Source organism: Lagenorhynchus albirostris, chromosome 20, assembly GCF_949774975.1.
Source record: "Lagenorhynchus albirostris chromosome 20, mLagAlb1.1, whole genome shotgun sequence".
Classification (NCBI taxonomy): domain Eukaryota; kingdom Metazoa; phylum Chordata; class Mammalia; order Artiodactyla; family Delphinidae; genus Lagenorhynchus; species Lagenorhynchus albirostris.
The window spans coordinates 31,164,092-31,176,451 of NC_083114.1; the positions used below are offsets into that span (position 1 = coordinate 31,164,092).

The window sequence follows — 12,360 nt, forward strand, 5'->3', positions numbered from 1 at the left end:
CTAAAGCAATTAAATCTTTCTTATGCAGGTGCTAAGAGCTGCAGAACAAGCTCATCTTTGGGCAGAATTGGTGTTTTTGTATGACAAGTACGAAGAATATGATAATGCCATAATTACCATGATGAATCATCCGACTGATGCGTGGAAAGAAGGGCAGTTCAAAGATATCATTACCAAGGTGTGTACCTTCTTCAGAAGAGAAAGTCTTCAGAAAGAGAAAGCTCATTAGGAAGTAACTCTACCTCATGTATGGATTTTTGCTGTTTTAGGTTGCCAATGTGGAACTATACTACAGAGCAATACAATTCTACTTAGAATTCAAGCCACTGTTGTTAAATGATTTGCTGATGGTGCTGTCTCCACGGTTGGATCATACTCGTGCAGTCAATTATTTCAGCAAGGTAATAATTTTTAAAACCTCAAAACTTCATAGCAAGGAGCTAAGACATTCTTGGATAACTTTTGTCCATGGAACTTTAGCAATGTACGACATTTGTAACAAACTCTTATTTTAAAGGTTAAACAGCTACCACTGGTGAAACCATATTTGCGTTCAGTCCAGAACCACAACAACAAATCTGTGAATGAATCACTGAACAACCTCTTTATTACAGAAGAAGATTATCAGGTAAAACTTTTTGGTTCTTTCATGTATTCTCAAAACTCAGGTTATCATTGAGTTGTAAAGTTGGTATGTTCTGCAGTAAAAACAAAAAGCCCATCGTCCCTTAGGACTGTAAATAGTAGGTACTTGAGTGCCACAGATCTAAATTTAGTGAAGTTTTCAGGATTGGTAAATCTGATGTCTCCTAATTAAATGCCAAGTTTGCAGAATTCTGCTTAGATCTTGTCCAAGTTAATGCTTTAGAAAAATACCTAAACATCTAGACTGTAGACTGAGTTGAAAAAGTTTTTGAGCTCTTAAACTAGTCCATAAAACTTACACAGTATTAACTCTTTTAGTCTTTTTCTTGCCCAAGAGCATATTAGTACCTGTCTCTTAGTAAACTTTCCCTTGTGAAGGATTTTGCAAAAACAGAATTAAAGTTAAGCTAGTTGCCTTTGTCTTTCTCTTACTGTCAACATGGTTTTTTTTCAGTCTCAGATCCCATGCTGATCTCTATGACTGAATATCATGTTGAGTTGTATCAGGAGTTTACCTAGAGCATAAAACCTTACCCTCCAGATTACAAATCCTTCCAATTTCATAACCATTCGCGTTAGTCCTTGATACTGAAAACTTTGGAGAAAAACATGGTACCTTTAGAAATTTTATAGTGCCTTGAAGGACTTTATTGTTAAACAGTTAGATTGAGGAATGTTGATACTTGTTCATATTACAACTTTGCGGTTTGATTCTTGAATCTAGGCTGTCGTATTACAATAATGGCTCATTGATCAAGAACGATGGGACATAAAATTTAAACTAAAATGAAATACTGGTTTGGCATTTGAATGGCTTTGTTTTATTTTTTAAGGCTCTGCGAACATCGATAGATGCTTATGACAACTTTGACAATATCTCGCTTGCTCAGCGTTTGGAAAAACATGAACTCATTGAGTTCAGAAGAATTGCTGCTTATCTCTTCAAAGGCAACAATCGCTGGAAACAGAGTGTGGAGCTGTGCAAGAAAGATAGCCTGTACAAGGTGAATAAAGTTGGTGGGGGTGGGGCTCTTAAGCCAAATACTAGATGATCTGTGTTAACCCTGGAATGGTATATTATAAGTGGTTATGGTCTATAAAAGTATTAGTTTTTGCAAGTATGAGAACTGCCTTTAAGCTCCTGCTTGAGGAGATGATAATTAAGTCGATTTCTTGATTCTGGAGGCTGTCTTATGTTTATGTCAAACGTCTCTTTGTTTTTAAAAAAAAAAAAAAGGCTTTACCTTGTCTTTTCCTTTTCTTTCAGGAAATCCTTAATTTAAATGATATAACTGGGAGGTTTTTTCCCCATTGTATTACTTAGTTTACCAGTTCAGTGTATATGAATTTAATGTTTGACCTTCATCCTTTCCTTTAAATAGGATGCAATGCAGTATGCCTCTGAATCTAAAGATACTGAGTTGGCTGAAGAACTCCTACAGTGGTTTTTGCAGGAAGAAAAAAGAGAGTGCTTTGGAGCTTGTCTCTTTACTTGTTATGATCTTTTAAGGCCAGATGTTGTCCTGGAAACTGCATGGAGGCACAATATCATGGATTTTGCCATGCCCTATTTCATCCAGGTCATGAAGGAATACCTGACAAAGGTAATGGCACCTCTGAGAACTAATTATCTTGAGGATATGTAAAATTCCATGTACAGACTTTGTTTTCAAATGTTTTTTTCTCTAGTAGAAGTAATTTAGTTGATCATAAAATATTCCTATCCTCCAGTAATTTTTAATATCTCACAAATGACATTGAATGGAAAGGGAACTCAAACATAACTTGTCAGAATGTTTACCCTCAGAATACCTCAGAATGTATTTCTGAGGGGCGAATAGTATTATGTCCATGTTGTATGGGTTTTTTTGTTTTTGTTTTTTTTTTAATGTTTGATAGAAACCTTTTTGTCAAAATAATGTCTTCCTCAAATCAATTCTTGTAACTCAGATGACCATAACTTAGTAGTGTAGATTCCCTTGTGTTTGGTCGGTTCTTGACTTTAATATGTATGTCTGTTTCCCCTAGGGAAGCTACACCTATATTCTTAATAACCTGTTAATCTTCTCAATATTTTGATAGTTTAACCCCTTATTTAAAAATATTGTAGGAGGTTAACAATTAATGACACATTTCGTAAAAGTGCATTAAACAAGCTGGGGGTATAATCATTTAATAAAATTCACTTATTCATCTTAATGTCCATTTTTGATGTTAAGATGTTTTTTACTTACCCCTGTCCTCAACAGTTACTAGCTTCCATACTATAGAACATATTTAAATGGTCCTAAAGAATCCATTTTGTCAAAGCAAAACATGCTTATTAAAATCAGAGTTTCATATCTGATCTCTTCAAAATGCCTGAGTTAAAGTAGGGGGAAGAGCACTACTAACAACCCCCAGTATAACTGAATATTTCCTTGGGCTGCCATCTAATTAGATATCATGTGTTAGTTATAATTTTTTAAGAATTAACATTTTCTGTGTATAAACTGCTTAAAGTCCAGCGTAAGAGGAAAAACATTCGCCTTGTGTCTTAGCCATAGATGAGAATAGCTTCTTTTCTTATGCATAATGCCAACTTGTGAGACCTGGCTCTAAGCTGCTGTTAACCGAAGTGCTGTAAATTTTACTAGTGATTAAGCTGCTTTCTTTCACACTGACTCTAGCATAAACTCTTCTGCGATAAGCTCTGAAGTTAAAAAAAAAAAAAATTCTAAGTTTTGCTTCCAGTATGCCCTTATTTTCACTTTTCTCATACCTTTTTTAGTGGTTAGATGTTTCTCCCCTAAACCTTTGTTGCTGATTCTACCTTTTTATGCTCAATATGGAATTTGATTTTTTTCTAAGCTGCACCTTCTGAATTCCTTTGCAGGTTGATGCAATAAAGGAAAAGGTGAAAGTTGATTCTTTTCCATCTTTAAGTCTGGAGGACTAAGTCTAAGGAATTTGCATGATTTTTTTTCCTTCCTTTTCTACACTGCTGCTGCTGCTTTTTCCCCCGATAAATTTTCACTAAAGCCTCTGCAAGTCCCTTGAAACATAACTATAATAGAGCTCTAGGACATTAGTAGATGTTTGCTACTAATCGGCTAATAGGCTTTAGGAAGGGCAGGAGGCTAATCAGTAGTTGGTTCACAGTCTCTCTTAAATATATTATTAAAAACTGAGCATGTTGAGTTTCCATATTAATTCCAAAGTTTCAGGAAATTTCTCTTCCCTGTCAGGGTATCTGGACCATAATAGGATTTTCTCAATACTCTAAGTAAAATTAAACAGCCTCTGGTTTTATTTTGTAAGCGTGCCTGACAGTTGCTGAATTTATATATGTATATACATGCCCTAAAAGGCTTTTTGGGGTTTTTTTTGGTATTGAAGGACTGTGATCCAGTTTCTGATCTCTTGATTCTTACTAATTTTTTGCTGAAAGTAGATACGAGAGATACTAGCTGCTTCCGAAGAGACTTTCCTCATGTTTCTCCAGGTGTCCAGTTCTTATGGTGCTAGTCCATTTTCAAGAGGAATCAAAACTTTTAAAATCATCAGAGTAGCTTGCTGTAATTGTTGCTAAGCAACATGGATTATTTCTGTATATAATGAAACAATATTAACTTATACTTTCTGTAATAAGGTACATCTCTGAAGCTACAAATTTGCTCTTATCCATCCGTTGGCTTGTCCAAGGTCAAATTTAGGTACCTTTTGGTCACTGCTTCCTTCATTGGCTTGTCTCCATCCCAGTATAAATGAAACAAACTTAACAAACTTACCCCTGGTATCAAATTGTGGTGAGAAAAGGGTGGGAAGGTAAAGGACAGTTGAAACAATTTAAAAGAATTTGGAGGGGGGACAGTGCCTTGGAATTATGTTGAACCAAACTGGAGTCACCATTGGAACTTAGGGCAAACCTGAGTAAAATGCATCGTGTGTGAGGCCCTTCAGCAGCTAGTAAGCAAGGCAGTTAGAAAGCGTGTGTGTGAAAAATAGGTAATTGAACTGCAGTGTTATGCATTGTTTTAAATCAAGCATGTACAACAGTCATTGCAATTACATCATACTACTTTTGAAACTCTTAAAGCATTGCTGTGGGCTGTGTGTGTTTCTTGAGAGCCTGTATAGCAACAGTCATCTTCAGATCTCACTTCTTGCTTCAGTACTTTTGCCTTTTTTTCATGCACACATACACCAAAGTAACTGACTGCATGTTAACTTTTCCTCTGCAGCATATTGCAGTCTTTGTGGAAAAGCCTTTTACATTATAGTGAATTTTCAGTAGTACAGATGGAACTGAACTCAGTGACATACTTACCTGTAATTTTTCTTTTTTAATCCAAGGATCAGAAACTTTTGTTACAGCTCTTAACAAAAGCTTGTGTTCATAAAAGCCTTCTCTGCTTTTCTTTTTTGAGCAGTCTAAATTGGGTCAGTGGAAACAATAATTGGATGTTGCTGTGCCAGAGGCTGTCCCATTAAATAGAAAAATCAAAAATTTTTTTGCTTAGCTTGATATTACTCCTTCAAAGTTGTTACTTTTTGTTTCGTCCCTATGCCCAACCTGCCTATGTCTGTGCCTGGGCATTGTGACATTGCTAGCTCTTCTAAGTCTTTAATGTACTTCTGTAATAGGACTTCTGTCTTCAACATCTGACTCAGACATTAACTTTTAAACACGTGTTCACTTTAGATTCCTTTCCTTGAAAGTCTGGAAATGTATTATGCAGTGGTGGTTTTTTTTTGTTGTTTGATTTTTCTTCTTAGAAGTTATTAACATACACGCATCCATATTTTTTTTGTATAACCTCTTTAGCTATACTTATAGTTTTGTATAACTATTTAGGTTAACAAAACCCCATCTGACTGCCCTTGATGGCACACACTGTGCTTTAAATTATAAAGCTGCAGTAATTTTTGTTTTAAGTTTGGGTGCCAAACAGTGGGTGTTTCTCATGGTACTTATACTGCATAGTAGTCTTTAATTCGATATTGGGGTAATTTGTAACACATGAGCACTTAGGTTATAAAATAGAAAAATGGTATACAAAAGCAAACTAACCCATCTTCCTAGGGTAGAAAAGCCACATTTTATCTGAAGATGTCTGGAGTCTACCTGAGCTTACTTTTCTCACATTTTGCTCCCTGACAAATTAGGATGGATTAGACCCACATTTATGGTATTTAATAGAAACAGTTAAAATATGTATAAAATACTGTCCTAACCTTAATGGCCTATGTGAGGATTGAAACACTATTTTAAACAATTTCAAATAGAGACTAGGCGCTGCTTTAACCTTTTTGGGACCCAGTCTGTAATAGCCTTTTCAGTGAAGTCTGCATGTCTTTTTTTGTGAGTGATTTTTCACTATTGCCTTTTTTGAAGAACATGCAGTGAACATTCATAAAAAAGTTCTTTCCTGCACTCTGCCTTCCCATCTCAGCGCACTTAGGAAAGCCACTAGAATAGATAACATTGAGATTTGAAGTTTAGTTTTACTTCAAGTATAATGATAGACCAACTATAAGACTTTTAAATACAGTCTAAGAGACAAATATAGTACAGTTTAAAAGGTAAATGGAAGTGGTATGGTGGAGATTCCCTAATCCCAGTGTCCTAATGTCATTCTCCCCAGTCCTTCACAGAATTCCAGATTCAAATCATGTTAATCCTAGAAGGAACTCTGTAGATTATCTCATTCAACTGACTCACTATATAGACAAGGAAATTTGAGGGTCAGTACAATGGTTTGCCAAGGTCACACAACTAGTTAGTGGAAGGATCTATGTATTCCAGCTCTTTTCTTCCACTAATATATTTGGACTCCTCTACAGTATTATTTCTGTCTGATACTATCCAGTTTTACTTAGAATGGCTAGCATATAGTAGCCACTTGCTTCTTTGGCTTAATTAAAAGCAAAAAATGTCTTCCTCAAAGAAGTTGGGGGAAAATCAGGCATTCCTAGTTCCTTCTTAGAAAACAGAGCATCAACACATGCAGCCTGTCTTTATATAAAAAGATTGAATGTGGAGCCACTTGAATCTTAAACTTCAGTCCACACGTAATCAGTATTGACAGAAGCTGTGCACAGTTGGCAAAAGATAGCTCATTCTGCACAAGTGCTTATCCAGTCACTAGACTCATTTCACTTTTTTGAATACCATTTCCTTTGGGGAGGGAAGTCTTGCCAGGTCATGAGTTCATTATTATTATCTTTGATAGGGTTTAAACTTCATTTGAGAAAGTGGTTCCTTCTCGTTGTCTCCCTCCCTCAGGCTGGCTGCATCCTAGCATGCCCAGTTTTAGCCTGGCGTGAGCTTTTATGGCATTTATAAATCCCTCCTTCCTGAGGGTTTATAATGACAGTGCTAAAAATCACCTTGACTGAAGTATGAACATTGCCATTGAATTTTAGGGGGGCTGAGAATGTTCTTTCTACTCTAGTCTGTTTTATTTTGACAAAATTTAACATACTAAGGCTTTTCCACTTTCTGCCATAAACTAGGTTTATAATACTTTTGAGGTGCTAATTACCATTACCTGTTTTTCTCCAGGTGGATAAATTAGATGCTTCAGAATCACTGAGAAAAGAAGAAGAACAAGCTACAGAGACTCAACCTATTGTTTATGGTAATCTCTTTCTCTCTTTAACCTCACAGAAATATAGTAGACAAACAGTTCATTCTGTGGGGATTCTATCTCAAAATAGAAATGTAGTAAGCTCTAAAGTGCAAAAAGCTCACTGAGTTAAGGAATAAGTCTATTATTTTTTTTCTGAAAACAGTCTTAAAGCGGGCATTGACATTATTCACTAAGATGATCTTTTTTTTTTTTTTTTTCCTGTTGCTTTACTCACTAAGATAATCTTAAATGCAAAGGTAATCTCAAAAAACAGTCAGTTGGGGCTTCCCTGGTGGCGCAGTGGTTGGGAGTCCGCCTGCCAATGCAGAGGACACGGGTTCGTGCCCTGGTCCGGGAAGATCCCACATGCCGTGGAGCGGCAAGGCCTGTGAGCCACGGCTGCTGGGCCTGTGCGTCTGGAGCCTGTGCTCCGCAACTGGAGAGGCCACAATAGTGAGAGGCCCGCGTACCACAAAAAAAAAAAAAGTCAGTTGAGATCATAACCTAATTTACCTAATGCCTGGTCACTGATTGCTTATTCATGAATTATTGAGAAAGATGTGTTGGTGAGCTCAATTTTCAGAAGTACAAAAGGTGAGAGAACATGCCAAGGTCATCTTAAGTGTACTTTACAGAAATAGTACATCTCTTTAAATTCTGACTAGGACAGAGAACTGGATAGCATTTCCATTTGAGAACTTTCCAGAGAGATAGGATCTTCAGACTCTCAGTGAATATTTAAGGCAATTTAATTTCTTCTTACATGTGCCTTTCTGAAATACTTCCCCTTTCCATTTCACTCATGGTGAACAGATTGATTTGAGCAACGAATTTGAAGGGTATAGTTTACAGCACTTTAAGCAGGTGGTGTTGGGAGGAGGGTATAAAATTATGGCTGCTGTATCTCAACCTGCTAAAGGGAATGATAGTATACAAATCTCTTATGCCATTATCTCTTTTTTACTATAGATAAGGACTTTGGGAATTTAGAGGACAGGGTAGTTTTGATAAAGTTGGAGAACATAAAGTAGATTCTTAGAGATGGGAGCAAGATGTTTGACATATTTGATATAGGAAACAGTAGAAACAGAAACAGGTGGATGTAATAATTGGGGGGCATCTACTGAATTTGGCTTATCTTCAGGGTATTTAAATGCATAGTCAGTGCTTGTAGGCAGTTGAAAATGGGGTTGAGCCAAGGACAGCTGTGACAGTGCCACCTTCTCACCATTCCACCTGCCCAGCCGGCTAAGGAGAGGCATGATGTTGGCACTACTTTGGCACTTCTTTCAAGCCTCTCCTTCCCTCCCCCTCAATTGCCTTGAAGTCTCTGCTGTTTGTCAGAGATTTGCAGACTCATGGGGTTTTTCTTTGTTGTTCTTGTTTTCTCATCATTCCATTGTGATACTAAGAAACTAAGAAGCTTAATGAAAAAATAAAATGCTTATGTTGTTAAAAAAAAAAGAAAATGGGGTTGAAATTTCAAGGTAGATGTCAGTATCAAGGTTAGAAGTATTTTTTTAATAAACTGCTGGTTCCTGAAGAGTTCACTCACTGAAGACGGTTTTGGTTGTTATTCACAAAAAAGGAGAGACATGAGGTCACTTGTGGGAGAAATCTCGCCCTAGGTTTACGTTATAGTGGGAGATTAAGAGTAGTACCTCTTTTGCAGGGGGTGGGGAGAGGTGTTAGGTGTATTCTCCCTCTAAATAAGCCAGATTCTCAACAGGTCGTTTCCTGTATGTGTCAATAACTATTTAAACTTCATGAGAGTGTTAACTTAGTATTTGAAAGAGGTTGTATCCTCTAATGTATTTCACACCTAATGCATATTTGAATATGCCTTGTCTTTGACTTCTTTTTTTTTTTTAGTACCGGATACTTTGCTAGAAATGCATTTGGTTTTGTTACCATTTAGACATGTCCAAATCAGGAATTTAAATCTAACTATAAAAGTTCAGTTGTGTTAAAAATATATCTGTTAAAAAATTGTTCCCCTGTGCTAATTATATTGTCACCAAATAAAATGTGCAAACACCGTGTGGTGATAGGCTTATTGCTAGATGTCTTGCCTAAGCATGTCGAGCATGCATGTGCTTATTGCTTTAAATGATGTATGAAGTAACATAATCACTGTTACAGTTCTGGCCTTCAGCCCTGCACGGTTTTTGTTGGCTGTTTAGGCAGGACCCTTCTCAGGGTGACTGTCATGGTGAAATTGAGACAGGCAGAAGTGCCCCCACAAAATTCATTCAAAGTAGAATGAATTATGTTGCTAGAGTAGGGAGACTGGGGTGTGATCATCCTACGATGCTAACAGTTTCTCCCACCTCCTTGCCCCCCACCCCTGCTCCTTTTTGTTTTCTTCTGTAGGTCAGCCCCAGTTGATGCTGACAGCAGGACCCAGTGTTGCAGTCCCTCCCCAGGCACCTTTTGGTTATGGTTATACTGCACCACCCTATGGGCAGCCACAGCCTGGCTTTGGGTACAGCATGTGAGACGGAAAGCTGATCCTGTAGTCGCCTATTTTCGTACCGAAACATCGTCTCTACCCGCTTCTCAGTTTATAACGGGGGAAAACAGGCACATGTTCTTGTAACCTTTATTTCATGAAGGACTACTTTTTGTTTCTAACTGTAAACTTGGATCACGTATGTTAAAAGCTTATTTCACATTCCACATCATTTTAGAATTTATTTTCAAAGGGGAATAGTTTCAGTGTTCTATTCACTTGGGCTTTTTTTCTTCCCCCTCATTCTTTGAAGAAGTGCTTAATATTCAATCTGTTGTGAAGAACCTGATTTGCACTCCGTAGTGTTTAAAGAAAAAAAAAAACTCTAATATTGAATCTCTTAAATTTAGTGTTTGTAAACAGCTTACAGTATGTATTGTCTAAATGCATTTAAATCTCTTTTATTCAAAGAAAAGCTAAAGCAGAAATATTGGTATGTGACCATGCAAGACTGTCAATGCCAACAAAGACAACACTAATCAGCATATCCTACACTGGATTGCAGTGCTCTCCAAATTGTTTGAAAAATGCATTACAGACAACTTGCCTGACTTTTAAATGAGCGTAAAAGGCCTTCTAACCTATGCAGGTTTCCTCATTACACATATAGAAAATGCTAGTGTGGTTTTGCTCACTTCATATGTAACAGGTGCCCTTATGTTGTGCTGTATCCTGTGCTTTTTTTGTGGGACCATTCCATTCAGGAACAAAGAGCACCATGATTCCAATCTGTGTGTATTTACTAACCCTTCCCTGAGGTTTGTGTATGTTGGATATTGTGGTGTTTTAGATCACTGAGTGTACAGAAGAAAGAATTCAAACAAAATATTGCTGTTCTTCAGTTTTGTTTGTGGAATTTGAAATTACTCAAATTTAAAATAAATTACTGGACTGTGGAAATAACATGTAGAATGGCAGTTTTACTTAAATATCTCTCAAACTTAAACCAAAAGAACCATTTCATATTGGATACTGAAGCAGTATAGGAAGGCATGAGAGCAAAAGTGGAATGAAGATTGGGACGTGTGAAAACACTGCATTACACTGCGTGCACTCCAGTAGTTAATAAGGTACATGCAGTTGTCTAAAGAACCAGTCAGTGCTGAAGTGGGCTACACTTCTACTACCTCCATCATTTTAACCAAGGGGGCACTTTAGGTGTTTATCTAAGTATTTCATTTATGAAGAGATCATGGATGTTAAATTATATTGAAGTAAGACTATACAAGCATGTAGTTAACATGCTGTTCTTCAGCATGAATTGTAAAGGCCCCCAAATTGTGGGTATTTTAAGTTGATTTCTTTTAAACCAGTGTTTGAATTCAAGTTTTTTTGCTTATGGCTGAGAATGTTACTCTAAGTTCATTTCACTGTTAATTCTCAATAGTTAGAGCCCCCTAACCTAGCTTTGTATTGTTCTGTAACTCTAGGTCAAGCCATTGACCATAAACTCCACAGAATGTTTTTTTAAAACTTAGAACTCCTGCTTTTCCCCACCTTCACCTCCTCCCAACCCCCCAATCTTCCTATAGGAAATTATAGTATTAGTTGAAAAAATCCCTTTTCCTTCCTTGGCTTGTCATAGGGAAAACACCTTGCTGCTCAGGTCCTGGGCATCCTGTTGTTTCTCCTGGATCTCAGCCCCCTTCCTTCATCTTTGTCAAAATCAAGAGATTTTTCTCTTTTCCCTTCCCATTTAATAGAAACAAGTTAAAATACTTTAGTAAAGGTTTTCTTACAGCATACTTAAAGAGTTTTGTTTGTTTGTTTTTTGAAGCCTTGTTTTAATCTGGTGCTATGTCTGTGATACTGAGTTGCCCCTTAAAACCATCCATAATGGGCTACAGTAGAAAGGGAAACTGATGCAGGATATAACTTAGGTTCAAATTGAGAGCAAGCTGAACTTCTGAGCTTGTTCCTTCACCTGTAAGTTAACACTATGAGTAATTTTCAGGATTATTTGTAGGAGTATGTTTAAATTACAAAACACCTAGCTCAATACTGGGCAGTAGTAAGTGCTGTACAATAAGAGACAATGAATTGGTAATAAACTGTAATTTAAGGGATCTTCCCTAACTTTCCTCTGAATAGGATGATGGTCGATGGTCTGGGAGAAGGAACTAAAAACAAAACCAAGAGTACTAAGAGTTCTTTACCACTCTCTAAAGGTAACTGAAACAGGAGGGAAGAAGGGGAAAGAGATTCATAGGAAACTTTTCAGGAGGTAAACAGTTATCTGCCTCCCTAGGAAGAACACTTCTTCCTCTTCCTCCGTAGTATCCAAATATAGACATTATACCAAAAAAAAAAATCTGATAATTGTTGACAGTCATTTCAACAGACATTGGTACAATAGCAAGAGACTGATGATCTCCAAGTAGGGCTGCTTTAATTTTCCATAAATTGATTTAGTCATGCAGATATTCTCACTGTCATGCAGGGGTCCCCAACACCTGGGGACCTGTTAGGAATGGGGCCTCACAGCAGGAGGTGAGCAGTGGGTGAGAGAGTGAAGCTTCACCTGTATTTACAGCCACTCCCCATTGCTCGCATTACCACCTGAACTCCACCTCCTGTCAGATCAGAAGC

At 37.2% G+C, this 12,360-nt stretch overlaps 1 protein-coding gene across 4 annotated transcripts in view; it reads left to right on the forward strand.

Annotated features, from left to right (window-relative positions):
- Positions 1–12,360, forward strand: part of CLTC (clathrin heavy chain) — a 67,052-nt gene that overhangs the window by 50,392 nt on the left and 4,300 nt on the right. The window contains exons 26-33 of one of the 4 annotated variants that reach the window (XM_060134369.1): positions 29–178; positions 270–401; positions 518–628; positions 1,479–1,649; positions 2,028–2,249; positions 3,521–3,541; positions 7,193–7,268; positions 9,633–10,674. In XM_060134369.1, the coding sequence (XP_059990352.1) occupies positions 29–178; positions 270–401; positions 518–628; positions 1,479–1,649; positions 2,028–2,249; positions 3,521–3,541; positions 7,193–7,268; positions 9,633–9,757 (1,008 nt within the window). In that variant the 3' untranslated portion in view covers positions 9,758–10,674. Of the gene's footprint in view, positions 1–28; positions 179–269; positions 402–517; positions 629–1,478; positions 1,650–2,027; positions 2,250–3,520; positions 3,542–7,192; positions 7,269–9,632; positions 10,675–12,360 lie in introns of those variants that run through there. The other 3 variants (XM_060134372.1, XM_060134371.1, XM_060134373.1) reach the window with 3 other exon arrangements.